This window comes from Callionymus lyra, chromosome 1, assembly GCF_982586985.1.
Source record: "Callionymus lyra chromosome 1, fCalLyr1.hap1.1, whole genome shotgun sequence".
Lineage (NCBI taxonomy): Eukaryota > Metazoa > Chordata > Actinopteri > Syngnathiformes > Callionymidae > Callionymus > Callionymus lyra.
The window spans coordinates 2,491,294-2,508,076 of NC_141818.1; the positions used below are offsets into that span (position 1 = coordinate 2,491,294).

The 16,783-nt window shown below is 41.6% G+C and overlaps 2 protein-coding genes across 2 annotated transcripts; one reads left to right on the top strand and one right to left on the bottom strand.

Moving 5' to 3' along the window:
• The first annotated feature begins 160 nt into the window (after positions 1-160).
• dhx37 (DEAH (Asp-Glu-Ala-His) box polypeptide 37) lies at positions 161-11,854 on the top strand. The gene is made up of 25 exons (XM_087787995.1): positions 161-450; positions 930-1,099; positions 1,170-1,282; positions 1,345-1,678; positions 1,761-1,909; positions 2,822-2,914; positions 2,985-3,081; positions 3,143-3,256; positions 3,325-3,541; positions 4,253-4,345; positions 4,405-4,478; positions 5,069-5,204; positions 5,274-5,350; positions 5,407-5,639; positions 5,707-5,818; positions 6,745-6,851; positions 6,929-7,117; positions 7,181-7,305; positions 8,266-8,382; positions 8,442-8,614; positions 9,205-9,319; positions 10,403-10,540; positions 10,636-10,804; positions 10,917-11,014; positions 11,716-11,854. The coding sequence occupies exons 1-25, from the start codon at positions 336-338 to the stop codon at positions 11,802-11,804; spliced, it is 3,447 nt and encodes a 1,148-aa protein (XP_087644121.1). The 5' UTR covers positions 161-335; the 3' UTR covers positions 11,805-11,854.
• A 1,558-nt stretch (positions 11,855-13,412) lies between these two features.
• LOC148087403 (uncharacterized) lies at positions 13,413-14,762 on the bottom strand. The gene is made up of 2 exons (XM_087786285.1): positions 14,208-14,762; positions 13,413-14,117 (listed from the first exon to the last, which is right to left on the bottom strand). Exons 1-2 carry the CDS (start codon positions 14,760-14,762, stop codon positions 13,413-13,415), a joined length of 1,260 nt encoding a protein of 419 aa, XP_087642411.1.
• Positions 14,763-16,783: the final 2,021 nt, after the last annotated feature.

Consider the following 16,783-nt stretch of genomic DNA (forward strand, 5'->3'; position numbering starts at 1 on the left):
ATACGACATTTTACTTGGTGCTTTTTTTAAATGTCTTAAAACGAAGTTGACGTTTGTCCTAATAAAAATAAAAATATATTTATCTCTCTGCGGAACCTTTGTTTTTTCTCACACGTCACAGTGGCGGACTCATTTCTCGGGCGCACTCGCTGCTGTTTACACGTGAGGACCTGCTGAAGGAGTAAAATCTTATATTTATAGTGACTTTCAGATCCTATACGTTAACGTTTCCTTCTGCGTAATATCGTGTACAACTGGATCTCTACTTCAATTATACGTTGGTCGACTTTAATGGTTATTTTTTTTAATAGTTTTTCCCGATTTTGAGTCAGAAGATGGGAAAACTGAGGAACAAACACAACTGGAAAGCGAGACAAAGTAATGACGACAAACAACAACAACAACAACCAGCAGAAACAGAAAAGTCAAGTGTTGTTCTTGAACTGAGAGGTAACGCGTGTTTGTTATTATTATTATATATTAATTGTGTCTATTTACAAATAATCCCCATGACCATGTTTCTCAGCTGCAAGTATTGTCAAGACGTATCTTAACAGATGTTTTAAGTAGTTTTCAGAAGCACGTCTCAATCTTTTAACACTTTATTATCCTCGTTTTATTTAATATATAAACAGTAAATGGTAAATGGCTCTTACTTATATAGCGCTTTCTATGCTTATTCAGCACTCAAAGCGCACTAAGTTACAAATTCAACCATTCACACACACAATCACACACTGATGGGAGTAGGCTGCAACGCAGCGCGCCAGCTCAACCATCAGTAAAGTGTCTTGCTCAGGGACACAACACCATAATCTCATCCGGAACTGGGATTGAACCTGCAACCTCTCAGACCGAGAGTCAACCACTCGACCATCTGAGCTATGACGTCCCTCAAGACATAGAACACGTTTGTTTGTCTTCTTCAGAGGATTGGAAGCTGAAGGGAATCGATGAGAGCAATGCACTCGTCCTCCCTGCCAGGAAGAAGAAGGAGAAGAAGTCCTCCGTGCAGCCCGTCTCTACCAAGAGGCGCCTCACCAAGAAACAGAAGAAGGAACTGCAGAAGGTTCTGGAGCGGAAGGACAAGAAGGCACAGGTTGGTTGAAGATATTATGTCAGGTTCTGTGTTCAGTTTAAAAATAAAAAACTCATCATGTTCTCTCCAGAGAGCAGATATCCTGAGCCGACTGGCCGAGGTCCAGCTGCCCGAGTCCGAGCTGAAGCTGCTCTACACCACCTCCAGACTGGGCACCGGAGAGAAGCTGTACCAGATCAAACCGTGAGCAGACATGTTCCTTTGGAGAAGGTGTGGAACTCTTAAACATCTTTTGTGTGTCTCAGGACTTTGGAGGAAACGAACGAAACCTCAAAGATCAGCAGCCTGAGCGGAGCCAACAGGAAAAGAAAATGGCAGCTGGACGAGGAGGAGGAAGAACAGAAGGATGAAGAGAGCAGTGAAGAGGAAACATCCGATGATGATGATGTTGATGCTGAAGAAGACAACAAGAAAGTGGAAGAATCTACGGATGTGAAGGAACCAAAGGAGACTCAGGAAACTAAAGAGGAAGAAACACCAGTTAAAGCAGAAGAAGAGAAGAAGTCTGATCAAGTCAAGGTCAAGCCAGTGTCAGAACCGGCTATTTTCATCCCAGTGGACAGATCTCCTGAAATACAAGTGAGACTTCCACGTCTTCTCAGTTAATTTATGGACATTTTTGGCCTGAACGACGAGAACCTTCACCTTCGTGTTTGTGCAGGCGTCTCGTCTGAAGCTGCCGGTGTTGGCGGAGGAGCAGCTCATCATGGAGGCGGTGAAGGAGAATCCCTGCGTCGTCATTTGTGGAGAGACAGGAAGCGGCAAAACCACCCAAGTGCCCCAGTTTCTCTACGAAGCCGGCTACGCCAGGTACTGCAGTGGTCAGGGGTCTGTAGAGACAAAGGGAACTGAGTGAGAAAAGGGGTCAAACTTCATGGGAAAACTTTAAAATGTATATATTTATTTAAAGGTGAACTAGTGTAAAAACTGGCCCTCACTCACAAGTAGTAAATATTGAAGTTTTCCTCTCTAAGACGCAGTAACTCCCTCATCATGACCGTGTTTTGAACTCATTACTTTATAAAGTTGCTCTGAAATCTGGGCAAACGAGAGGTTACGAGAGCGGAGTTCATTATGATATAATATTGGCTTCAGTCCTCCTCCAGCCAGCTGTAATCACACCACGCTTTGTTTATACAATGAGTCCCTTGGAGGTGGGACTTCCCAGATTGATGATATGCGGTGACAAACCTTCATGTTTGACCAATCACAGCAGAGTGGGCGTGGTTATTGGTCCACAAGATTTCAGACACACACACTGATGATAAACAACATCATAACAACACACACACACATCATGACATTAGTTGATCTTTATTTAAAATAGCAGTATAAGTAATAAAAATAATAATATAAAACACAATGTAAAGGCACTTTGTTTTTTATAGTTTTAAGAAGTAAGTAATATATATAGTTGAACAATAAGTACATTATTTAAATGAATGAATATTTTTTCATTTGTTTTTGAGTTTTACTTTGATTCATTTTATGTTACTGGATTATATTCAAGTGACACAAAATGATGAGAAATTAATAGTTTAATAATATTTGTTATTAACTTTACATTTGTTTTGACAAACGAGAAACATTGAAGGAAACTAATCTGCTCCTTGAATGTGTCACTCAAGAGTCAAACACACCTGCAGCACCAACGATGGAATTCTACGCAGCGGAGATTATTGGTCATTGAAGTAACAACAAGTTTATTCGTCTGTCCTGTAGTGGATCCGGGATCATCGGCGTCACAGAACCCAGAAGAGTCGCCGCCGTCAGCATGTCGCACAGAGTGGCCAAAGAGATGAACCTGTCCACACGGTGCCGCAGACTTCTTTATCAATCATAAAGAAGAAGGGTTTTTTTCTCACCCGCTTGTGTCTCTGCGCAGCGAGGTGTCGTACCAGATCCGATATCAAGGGAACGTGACCAGCGACACCAAGATCAAGTTCATGACGGACGGAGTTTTATTGAAGGAGGTTCAAAAGGTAGAAACACACACGGGATGTTGTTAAAAGAAACGTGGATCATTTCCTTCTCGGGTCCCAGGACTTCCTGCTGCAGAAGTACAGCGTCATCATCATCGACGAGGCCCACGAACGCAGCGTCTACACAGACATTCTCATCGGACTTCTGTCTCGCATCGTGCCACTCAGGAACAAGGTAGTGTGTGTGTGTGTGTGTGTGTGTGTGAGAGGCTGCTCGGAGATGACCACTCTGCTGTCGAGCAGAAAGGACTGCCCATGAAGCTGCTGGTCATGTCGGCCACTCTGCGCGTGGAGGATTTCACCGACAACCAGAAGCTGTTCAAGACGCCGCCGCCCGTCATCAAAGTCGACGCTCGGCAGTTTCCTGTCAGCATCCACTTCAACAAACGCACACCGACGGACGACTACACTGGAGAGGTGTTCCTCAAGACCTGCAAGATCCACCGCATGCTGCCTCCAGGTACACACACACACACATGCAAGCACAGACACACACAAAGACAAACACACAAACATGCATAGACACATGCATGCACGCGCACACATGCATACACAGACGCACACACACATGCATGCACAGACACACATGCATGCACAAACACACAAGCAAGCACAGACATACACGCACACACACACGTATAGTCAAACACGCATGCATACACACACACACATGCACAGACACTCACACATGCAGGCACAGATGCACACACACGCAGACAAACGCATGCATACACACACAAACAAACACACATGCATACACACACAAACAAGCATAGTCACACACATGCATGCAAAGACACACACACATGTGCATTCACTGACACACACACATGTAAGCACAGACATACACACACACACACATATATATATGCGGACACACATGTGTGCGGACACAGACAGAAACACATTTATGCACAAACATGCACATATACAGATACTCACTTGCGCACAAACACACAAAAACGGAGACACAAGCTCACGCTTGCAGCCACACAGAGATACACACACTCACCCCACGCACACAAACACACACAAAAGCCCACTCACTCATGGAGCTTTTTGGCTCCATCGTGTGAGACAGGATGTAAAAGAAATAATCAACAGAATGTACCAAACATCAGACGTAATAAAGGTTTTGACATTCAGGTGTTGTTACACTCTCTCACCACAGGGGGCATCCTGGTGTTCCTGACCGGTCAGGCAGAAGTTCACAGTCTGTGCAGACGACTCAGGAAAGCTTTTCCCTTCAGGAAAAACTCCACAGGTGAGTTATTTTATTTTACTTTCGAGTCCAAACTCTTTTTAATGATGAGTGCATTGAAGGTCCAGGTGAGGAGGAAGAGGAGGACGCCTCGGAGACGAGGAGCTCCAGGAAGAACAAGAGGAAGAAAGCTGTGGTGAGTTCAAGTCACTTTTTCATCTGCAGAGGAAGTTTTGACTTTGTAACAGTTTAAATGAAAACTATGTTTATCAGAATATTGTTGACATTTTCAATGTTGAACATGAATTTTTGCATTTAATTTATCATTAAATAAAAAAAATTTAAATCATTTTAAATAATTATTTTTATCTTTCAAAATAATACAATAAAAAACGCGGAATGTTTTTTTTTTTTTTACACATAAAGTTCAACATTTTTTATTCCAATAATTAAAAAAACTTTTAACCAATCATACGACATTCAGACGATCACGTGTTCAATCAAGTACCTCAGTGATCAATTGCTTTTGTCTGGTGACACTATTATACCAACATTTTTAATACTTAATTTAAAAGGCTACGAATTAAACATTTAATTATTTTTTTTATTATTATAATATCAAACACTATGTGTAAATAAACAATTAATTTCTTTTTAATTCAATTATTGAAAGTTTTTAATGCTAAAACAAACGGTTATTGACCCGTTCAAACCTGTGACGAACTCTTGAGCGGTTCTGAGACTTAAAATGCTAGAATGTGGTTCAAACGCCCGACTCGTGTCCAGGCTCTGCCGCGGATCGACCTGGCCAACTACTCGGCTCTGCCCCTGGACGAGGGCGACGAGGACCGGGAGGCGGGACTGGATGAAGACGAGGACGAAGGCTCTGACCTTGACATCGGAGACGATCCCGAGGACGCGGGTGAGCTCCGGCGTGACGCCTCCGGTCTGTGGACGTTGATGGTTTAACTCTGTGGTTTCATCTGCTCAGAGGCGAAGTCCGACCCGTCCATCCCCATGTATGTTCTCCCGCTCTACTCCCTGCTGGCCCCCGAGCAGCAGGCCAAGGTGAGACCCCGCCCTTCCCTCTCTCTGGGTTCTGGTCTTGATGGTGGTCCCCGCAGGTGTTCCGGCCTCCTCCCCCAGGGACGCGTCTGTGCGTCGTGGCCACCAACGTGGCCGAGACGTCGCTGACCATCCCCGGCATCAAGTACGTGGTGGACTGCGGTCGAGTCAAGAAGCGCTTCTACGACCGAGTGACCGGCGTGTCCTCCTTCAAGGTCACCTGGACGTCGCAGGCCTCGGCCAATCAGAGGGCGGGGAGAGCCGGCAGGACGGAGCCGGGCCACTGCTACAGGTGCAGAGACGACACACACAGAGCGTGTGTGTGTGGCACAGGATTGTTGAAGGTTCTGGTTCTGCAGGTTGTTCTCGTCTGCTGTGTTCGGAGACTTCAGTCTCTTCTCGGAGGCAGAGATCACTCGTCGACCTGTGGAGGACCTGGTGCTGCAGATGAAGGACCTCAACATAGAGAAGGTCTGTGTGTGTGTGTGCATGTCAGTGGCATCAGAATATAGATGGATGATGATGGATGGATGGATAGATGATGGATGGATGGATGGATGGATAGAATGGTTAAACTTATAATTCCAAAGTTGAAACTTTATTTAATTTTTTTAATTGAAATATTTATTTGTAGCAGTCATTAAGTTCAATAATTTCTCAGTTGAAAGGTTGAATTTATTAACTTTTTTAATAATTTAAATATTTAAAAAGAATGTACACACAGAGTTTGATATTTTAATTACAATAATTAAAAACTATGGTTTCTCAGTTCCCAATTGCTTTATTACTAGTCTTTTAAATAAATAAAAAAGCAGACCATACCAAAGGAGTATTGAACTTTGAGCCATTCGTCGTCATGGCGATCACAACAAGAAGTACTGGTGAGTAAATTCATCAACAGATTCCAAAGCAAAATTTTCAGCTAATTGACATGATGGTAGTTTTACAGCTTGATAGGAATTTAAAAGCTAGAGCGAGTGGCTCTGTGCTCGATTGGATTAGTCTGGTAAGATGCCACTATTATACCAACATTTTATATTAGAATTTAAAAGGCTAGGAATTTGAAAATATTGAATTTGTAAAAAAAAAACTTTATTGGAATTGCAATATCAAACTATGTGTAAAAAAAATAATTATATATACTTATTTGTATTCAATAATTCATATAAATGTACAAATTCAACCCTTCAATATACAAACAATGAAACCCTATTATTAAAAAGATATAGTTAAATGTTTATAAAAACAACCTTTCAATAAAAGTTTAAATCAATATTCTGACGCTGATCAACTGATCCTGGCAGCACGTTGAAGCTGCGCCCCCTGCTGCCCCCGTGTTGTACTGCAACTGTCTGACCTAGTGTGTAGTTGTGCGTCATGATCACACGTGTCTACAGGTGGCCAACTTCCCCTTCCCCACGCCCCCCTCCACTGAAGCTCTGGTGGCTGCTGAACAGCTGCTGGTTTCTCTGGGAGCTCTGACGGAGCCCCCCCGCACTGAGAGGTTCTTACTTTTATATTCACTTTCTGGATCCCAGTGGTTGTATTTGTGGGATTGAAACCTTTGACCTCGGTCTTCAGGGTGAGGCAGATGGAGCGAGCCCGGCTCTGCTGTCCCATCACGCCTCTGGGTCGAGCCATGGCTTCCTTCCCGGTGTCGCCGCGCTACGCCAAGATGCTGGCGCTCGGGAAGCAGCAGGACTGCCTGCCCTACGTCATCGCCGTGGTCGCCGCCATGACGGTGCGGGAGATCTTCGAGGACCTGGACAGGTGAGGGTCGACTGTGGGGGGTCAGAATCCTGACTCAAACTCTTGGTGGTTTTTCCTCGTCAGACCCGCCGGCAGCGAAGACGAGAACTCGGTTCTGGCCCAGCGCCGGGCCCGGCTGACCCAGAAGAAGAGGCTCTGGGCCGGACAGGGAGCCGCGCTCCTGCTGGGGGACCTGATGGTGATGCTGGGTGAGATCTTTTACACCTGGAACCCAGGCTAGCTGGGACACGTATGCTAGTGTATCAGTGTCATCAGAATATAAACGGTTGAATTTAACAAATGTAGAAACTTTTTTATGGATTTTAATTCAATAATTTTTCAATCATCAATATCTATATTAAAATGTTTATTTTTTTATTTAAAAAAACCCATAAGGGAATAACTGCAGAAAATAAATAACATAATAAAAAAGTCATAATATTTTCAAAACCAATTATTTTCTTTTATAATATTACAGTTATTTATTCAATATAAAAATATTGGTATAATAGTCTCACCAGACATTACCAATAGAGCATCGAGCTACTTGATCGAACTATTATTAGATCTAAAATATCAAACTATATATGTTAAATATATATATATATATATATATATATATATATATATATATATATATATATAAATATATATATATATATTGTTATGTGTTATATTTCTAGTTATAATATATAAAGTATTGAATTTAAATATTAAATAAAAAACTAATTATATATTAAATATAGACATTATTGAATTAAATGATTTAACAAAAACAACAACAAACCTTTTTTTATAGAAATTATTGAGCAAAATGATTAAATAAAAACAAATTCAATCTTAAATATACAAATTAACGAATGTAGTTAATGAATAAAAAAAACTCTAAAAACCTTTTAATATAGGAAATGATTTAATTAGATTATTATAAAAAACAAATTCAACCTTTCAATATACTAATGATTAAATTATTAAATAAAACCAGATACTTTAGATAAACAAATGGTTGAAATAAATAATAATGATTCAATTAAATAAAATTAAATACATCTTTAAATAAACAAATGGTTGAAATAAAAAATGATAGAAAATGATTAAATTCTTAAACATTTAAAAGTTGAATGAAGATATAATATGAAGCAGCTGATCAGCGCCACCATGTGTCTCAGGTGCCGTCGGTGCTTGTGAGTTCTCCGGCTGCTCGCAGACCTTCTGCCAGGACAACGGTCTGAGGTTCAAGGCCATGCTGGAGATCCGCCGGCTCAGAGGGCAGCTGACGGGCGCAGGTACACGACCTTCAGCACCAGTCGCCACGACCTTGACCTCACCACTCTCCTCGCTCTAGTCAACGCCGTGTGTCCCGAGCTCGGAGCCTTCATGGATCCCAAGATGGCTCCGCCCACCGAGAGCCAGGTGATCATCCTCAGGCAGGTGGTCCTGGCCGGGCTGGGAGACCACCTGGCCAGGAGGGTGCAGGCCGAGGAGCTGCTGGACCCCAAGTGGAAGAACGGCTACAAGGTGAGAGTCGTCACGTGGTCTTCACGTTGTCTTCACTAGTCCTCACTAGTCCTCAAGTGGTCCTCACGTGGTCCTCACGTGGTCCTCAAGTGGTCCTCACGTGGTCCTCAAGTGGTCCTTATGTGGTCCTTATGTGGTCCTCACGTGGTCCTCACATGGTACTCACGTGGTACTCACGTGGTCCTCAAGTGGTCCTCAAGTGGTCCTCACATGGTCCTCACGTGGTCTTCACTAGTCCTCACGTGGTCCTCACGTGGTCCTCACGTGGTCCTCACGTGGTCCTCACGTGGTCCTCACGTGGTCCTCACGAGGTCCTCACGAGGTCCTCACGTGGTCCTCACGAGGTCCTCACGTGGACCTCACGTGGTCCTCACGTGGTCCTCACGTGGTCCTCACGAGGTCCTCACGTGGTCCTCACGTGGTCCTCACGTGGTCCTCACGAGGTCCTCATGTGGACCTCACGTGGTCCTCACGAGGTCCTCACGTGGACCTCACGTGGTCCTCACGAGGTCCTCACGTGGTCTTCACGATGTCCTCGCGTGGTCCTCGCGTGGTCCTCACGTGGTCCTCACCTGCTCCGTCGTCCACAGACGCCTCTGATGGACGAGCCGGTCTTCATCCACCCCAAGTCCGCGCTCTTCAAAACCATGCCTGAGTTCGTGGTGTACCAGGAGGTGCTGGAGACCAGCAAGATGTACATGAAAGGTGCAGAGAAATGTTATATTTGATGTCGTTCATGTTTTTGTATATCAGTGTATTTACAATATTGAAGGTTTAATTTAATGTTGTAAATGTTGAAACTCTTTATGGATTTTTTTCTTTTTTTTAACAATTTAATTTGATCAATAATTAAGCGATTTCTTTATTGAAACTTTGAATTGTTTATTCATATAGTTAGATATGCTAATTGCAATCATTAAGAAATATTTTTTCTAAACTAAATATTGTTTAATTCATAGCCTTTTAAATCCAATGTAAAGATGTTGCTATAATAGTGACACATGGCCAGACTAGACCAATCGAGCTCTGAGCCTCTTGATCTAACTTTTTAATTCTTTTAAATATCTTAAATATTACTGTTGCTTTATAATCCGACGTAATTTGTCGTCACATGATCGTCTGTCTGTCCCAGGATTGGCTGAAAGTTTAGATCAAGTAGCTCAGTGCTCGATTGGTAATGTCTGGTGACTCTATTGTACCAACATTTGTATATTGAATTTAAAACACTACGAATTAAATAATGTTGAATTTAGAAAATGTATTTATTGATTATACAATTTTTTAAGTATTTTGAATTATTGGAGGATCAAACTCTGTGTAAAAAAATAATAATTTATTATAAAGATATTTTATTTTAATTTAATTATTAAAGCTTAAAAAAACAACATTTCGATAAAATAGTAGTAAGGTTTTAACAGTAATTTAAAATTCAACAGGAAAAGCTTAACATTAGCCAAAAAAAGTTAAATTAGAGAATTAGAAAATCAAAACTGTTGTATTCATTTTGAAAAGATTCACATTAATGAACTCTATTGTTAAATAATTCACATTTTTATATAGAAACAATTAAATATAATTATTTTTTTTTCAAAAAGCACAACATTTCAATTAATTAATTAATTGAATAAAACGTGTTTAAGTTCAGCCTTGAACACTTCGACACTCATGTACATATATTAAATATATATATATATATATATATATATATACATACATATATTTTCAGACTTTCCCATGTTGTCCTTGAAGCAACAGTTCTAACCCTTTCACTGACCCCGGTCCTCTCAGGGGTGTCGGCGGTGGAGCCGGACTGGATCCCCAGACTCCTCCCTCAGTACTGCCACTTCAGTCCTCCTCTGGAGAAGCCGGCGCCTTGGTTCTGCCCGACCACCGGTACCATCAGGTGTCACCGGACCAGCACCTTCTGTGAGTTGAGCAGCACGTGAGACTTGACCCAAGACCTGACCCAAGACCTGACCGAGACCTGACCCGAGACCTGACCCGAGGCTTGTGTGTTTCAGTCCGGGTGGGCTGGCAGCTGCCGGACATAGAGACGGAGCATCCGGACGACCTGGACCGGTACAAACTGTTCGCTCAGTTCCTGCTGGAGGGTCAGGTGTGTCCGGAACTGAAGAAACACAGAAACCATCTACTGTCCAACCCGTCCATCATGTTGAAGTCCTGGGCCAAGTAAGCTTCACTGCACACACACACAAACACACACACGCGCACACACACACACACACACACACACACGTGTGTCATCACTGAAGGTGAACTGTGCGACATTTGTGCGCCGCAGGCTGCAGCCCCGGACGGAGGTGCTGCTGGGGGCTCTGGTGTCCAAGAGAGTCAACAACAGAGAGGCTCTCATGACCGTCTGGAGAACAGAAAAGAAATGTAGGTGATAATAACATGATGTGACCAAAGATAGAGCGTCTAAAGAAAATGTTTTTTTCAGTTACACTTGACCCTTGTGTTGTCTCTGGGTCAAGATGAACGACCTCCACCACTGCATATGTAGTAATGGGAAGCAGGGAGGTCGTTCATCTTGACCCTGAGACAACACAAGGGATACCACAAACACATTTGTTTTCGGGCCTGTGGGTCACCTTGACCCTGAGACAACACAAGGGATACCACAAACACATTTGTTTTCAGTCCTGTGGGTCATTTTGACCCTGAGACAACACAAGGTATACCACAAACACATTTGTTTTCGGGCCTGTGGTTCACCTTGACCCAGAGACAACACAAGGCATACCATAAACACGTTTGTTTTGCGGCCTGTGGGTCATTTTGACTCTGAGACAACACAAGGGATACTACAAACACATTTGTTTTCGAATTTGAGGGTTATTTTGACCCTGAGACAACACAAGGTATACCACAAACACATTTGTTTTTCGGGCCTGAGGGTTATTTTGACCTGCATTTTCACTCTTGATTTAAATTATGATGCTTTTAAATCCGTGACTTTCATACCAAAGATCATTTTCTACACAACATGGTGTGAATTAAGGGATCAAAGGTCGTCTCTCAACTGACTTGATTTGATTGGACGCTGACGTCACGTGACCAGGAATGTTTGTCCTCCACAGACCTGCTCTCGGTTTATTGCCAGTGGCTGCCGGAGTCCTTGCATCAGGACGTGGCCAAGCGTTGGCCTCCAGGAGAAGTTTCCACCTGAGGATCTGGACGAACCTGACGGAAGATCTTCACACGAAGATTCATGTTTTAGTGACAATAATTGTACTTGTACTTTTTAAAATGTCTTCTCTGGTCTTCATAAGACTCATTAAAATGATGATTCATTTTCTCACTTGTTGATTTTCACCGAGTTCTTTTCACGGTTCATCATAGAAATGAGTGAAGTAGGAAATGAATCAACGTAGAATTCTGAGCCGCTCTAGTAGAAGAACTCACATTTCTCCGATCCTTAAAACTCTTCACTGGCTGCCAGTTTCTTTCAGGATCAACTTAATTTTAATAAACCCAAGATTTCAATTGATTAAAGTAACTTAATTTTTGATTGAATAATTAAGACACAAACGTCCTACCACAATGTGGCCCTGCAAAAAAAGGGCAACTTCAATCAAAGAAAACGGTTTGAAAATGTTTTTTTTTTTTATTAAAGTAACTTTAACTTTAATCGAAAATATTTTTTTGGCTTGAATAGTTTTTTTTTTTGAATTGAAGTCATTTTCTTTTTAATTGAGCAATAAAGAAACAAATGTAACTCCATAGTAACTCGGTACTCGTTTGGTTTTGTCTGGTGGCACTGTGATGCTGAGTTTAAGGCTTCCTATTTTTTTATATTGAATTTAAAAGGCTTCGTATTTTTTAATATTGAATTTAAAAGGCTTTGTATTTTTTAATATTGAATTTAAAATGATCCAAAAAATGTTTTATTGAATTTAAAATGATCCAAAAAATGCTATATTGTATTTAAAACGCTTTTAATTTTTATAAATTCAACCATTCAATATTCTGAGGGCAGTGATTTACTTCTAGTGTTTTTATGGTCTGGAAAAGCGCTATATAAATAAAAATTACTTACTTACTTACTTTATTTGCCACCGATTAAACGCACTTAGCAGACTTTTGACTGATGTTTAATGACACGTCAGAACTTTATTTTGAAGAGAATAAACAACATTATTAACAAAGGTAAAGATGTGACAAACACACATTAAACAACCACTTTGTTCTCCTTAGCAACCGTCGCCACTGGATTCTCTTTGTCTCTCACCTCATGTTACCAAGTGGGCATTTCTGCTCGTAAATGTAACCTTTTCTGCACGTTCAACTTCCGGTTAAAGGTTTTTCAAACTAATAGAACAAAATAAAAACATTCAAAATCCTTGCATTTACTAGTGTAGAAATGCTTTTTGCTTGTGCTCAGAAAGATGGGAGACATTTAGAAACATCCACTGTGTTCTCTTGTCAAACAGGATCCATTAATTACTGAAATAAAGCAGTCGGTGACGTGATCAGAGAAGGAGATTATTGACCTTGTTTTCTGGAGGAAATATTTGAAAATAAAAGAGACATCATTGAGAATCATGTAAAGAACCAGACTGAGGAGCAGAAAGAAGGAAAACGGGAAGAAAAAGTCAGAATAATATGTGACGTACACTTCGTCGACTTCCATCTCTACAGAAAAAAAACTGGAGCCTTTTATTCTTGGTCAAAGGTTAAACTTTATTAACACTGAAGAGGAAACAAGAGGCACAATGATTACAAACAAACAGTCAAAGAAGAATTCATCCAAACACACGTGGATCACGTTGAAGCCTCAGAGAGTCTCTGGCTGAACATCTGCTGACGCTGGAGACACTTCCAACATCTCCACTTCCTCCACAGGTACTGGGATCTGCTCTCTACTCCTGCTCCTCCAGACCACAACAACAACAACAACAACAATACACATCATGAAGACCACAACACCGAGCAGCGCAGACCTCACTAGATGGTGATCAACCTCTGGCTCTCCATACATTACGAGGGTCCTAGATGTGAACACACAACGTTTGTCTTTAATGATCACACACCGGAACTCTCCGCTGTCCTCCAGAGAGACGTTAGTGATCACCAGGCTCTTGTCGGAATGAAAGATTCTGCCTTCTTGTGGAATATTTCGTACACGTGATGTTCTTCCTTCGGTTCTGTTTGTCTTAGTGAACCAGTCAATCCCATCAGGCCGTTTCCAGTCGCCGCATTGTAGAGTCAGGTTTTCTCCTCCAGTAAAGAACACAACAGCAGGCGGGTCGGACTCAGGACACACATACAGGTAGTAATAATAATTATCCTGTTCACTGCGATCACAGTGGTATTGACCTGTGTGGTCCAAGGTCAGTGATGGAAACATCAGAGTGTAGTTGTGACTAACTTCATCTTCCCTCGCTGCTTTAATGTGCTTCCACACGTGTGGTTTCCTTCCACTGACGTCAGAGCAGTTCAGCTCCAGACTCTCTCCCACCGAGCTGTGAATGTAATTTGGCTGTAAAGAAACATAAAACTCCTTCAGTACTTCACAGCTCTGATGGTTCTTCTCCAGACAGAAATAGAGCGAACTTCTGTCAAACTTTACCAGAAGAGATGGTTTGTTCTTCACTTGCTGTAGTTTGTACATTGAAGATGTTTCATCACTAATTAAAGCTAATTCATAATTTCTGCCGATATCTTGACGTAAAGCCCACTGGACACTCTGGTTTGGTCCCACACCGTCACAGTTCAGCTCCAGTGCCTGTCCATCGTAAGGGTTCAAGATCTGACGTCTATTCTTTCCGCTGCCACAAACCAGGAGAGTGAAGTTCCTCTCGTGCGTCACGTTGTTCTGGGTCCAGCATTTTTCTTGGTACTGACCCGAGTCTGAGACCTTCAGAGGGTATATTCTATAATAATCTCTCTGCAGTCTGGAGTCATGATGCTGTGAAGAATTCCACAGAAGTTTCTTATCCTCACCGATCCATCGTGAGATCAAGCAGACGTCATCAGCTGTTTTGTTCAGGATGAAGTGATGAGAGTATGTTTCCATCTTGAGGATCTCAGCGAGGATGTTGTTGGAGAAGAACGCCACCAGCAGCAGGATCAGTGCAGCCATGTCTTCGTCTGTGGGTGAGAGTCGACTCTGCTGCGACTTCATGATGTCAATCTCTTCACCATCAGCAGCTTCTCGCCTACGATTGGCGGAACAAGACGATAACATCAGGACGATGCTCTGTGCTCTGCATCTACTTCCTGTTGGCTTTATCAGGTGTGAATCGTCAACGTAAACTGTTGTGAACTCACATGATTCACACTATTTTAATGCAATTCAGCTAAAAGCATAATTATTGCTTCATTCAATTTACTTTTTCCACTTTTGTCGGTTTATTTTCGCAAAACCCGGCACCTTTTAACATATTAATATCACACTGACATAGTTTAAAGGCATATAATAGCATAAAAGTCCAGTTTTTAAACTTCTTTTAAAAATGACCGGCAAGTCGTCTCCGAAACAAACCAAAGTGAATCAAGATGAAAAAAAAAAGAGAAATTTGACAAAAGTGACCTCACTATGAGCTGGTTTTTTGCTCAACAATCTATTCAGGTCCCTCAAAACTGGCACAAACAACTGTTTCTTCTCCTCAGCTATACGTGAAGTGAATAAACACAAATAAGGATCAAAAAAGACATTTGCTCACATCCTAGAGCACCTTGAAAAAAACATTTTAATAACGAGACAATATTATAAAACTTCTGACCTCTGCTGCTTCTCTATCGTTACACATTATCTTTGTTTCTTACTTTTTAAACATCTTTTTAACCCTTCTTTGATATTTTTACATGAAATACGTGTCGTCATTTGCACCGCCTGGATGAGGAACTTTAATGCGGTTGTACTATGTGCAATGACAATACATTTTGACTCTGACTGTGATTCATTCAGTGCATAATAAATAAATAATATAATTATGGTAAACATCATTTATTTTCACACACAGACAACACAAGATGTGTTTGTTTTATAAAAAAAAGATTCAAACATATTCATAAATTCAGCTTTAACTCGGCAGATGAACATCGAGGTTTTCACATCTAAACAACGACTAGCATCACAATAAGATCTATAAGAATCAGGGTCACAAACAGTAAATCAGCAAAAGTGATCAAAAGTTGGTCAAATTGTTTTGTTTTTTCCAAATTATCCACAGCAAATACAGCAATTTTTCATAAAAAATAATCAAAATAAAATAAGAACAAGAACAAAGAGAAGGAACAAGATGAAACAATCTAAGTCTAAAGATAAAGATAAAGAACATAGATCAAAGAAAAATTACAAAGACAAAGGATACAAAGATTAACATAGAACAGAACATCCAGATACTCTCACTCCACTCCTGCCCCCGAACTCAGAATTGTACAATTTAATAGCCCGAGGAATGAATGAGTCCCTGAGTCTATTTGTTTTGCACCTGGGTAGGAGCATTCGTGCACTCATTCTGCTTCTCTGCTCACTGATGACAGTGTTCAGAGGATGACTGTCATCATCCATGATGGACAGTAGTTTGTTCAATGATCTCCTCTCAGCAACTGTCACCAGTGAGTCCAGCTTCATTCCAACCACAGAGCCAGCCCTCCTGATCAACCTGTCCAACCTGTTGACACTCCTCTTGGACACATTTCCACCCCAACACACCACAGCATAGAACACTGGCCACCACAGACTGGTAGAACATGCAGAGGAGCTTCTTGCAGATGTTAAATGATCGAAGCCTCCTCAGAAAGTACAGTCTACTCTGAACTTTCTTATAAACATGGTCTGTGTTGCAGGACCAGTCCAGTTTACTGTCCAGCCACATGCCAAGGTACTTATAGTTATCAACTGTCTCCACCTCATAGCCTCTGATGGACACTGGACGTGGCTTTGTCCATGAACTATATTTAGTGTTAAAATAACACCCTCTTGAACAACAGTTGAGGAGAATGATTCCAGTCAACAGCGTGTAAACAACAAAACTATTGGTGTCTGACACTAAAATATGTTTGTGTTCATAGAAACCAGAAGCTGATATAAAGAGGTAGAAACAAACACCAAACACACGCGTGTCAAAGCGTTATCATCGTGTGTTAGCATCGGTGACGTGGACGATGATAAACACCACGGCAGGAAACACTCTCACA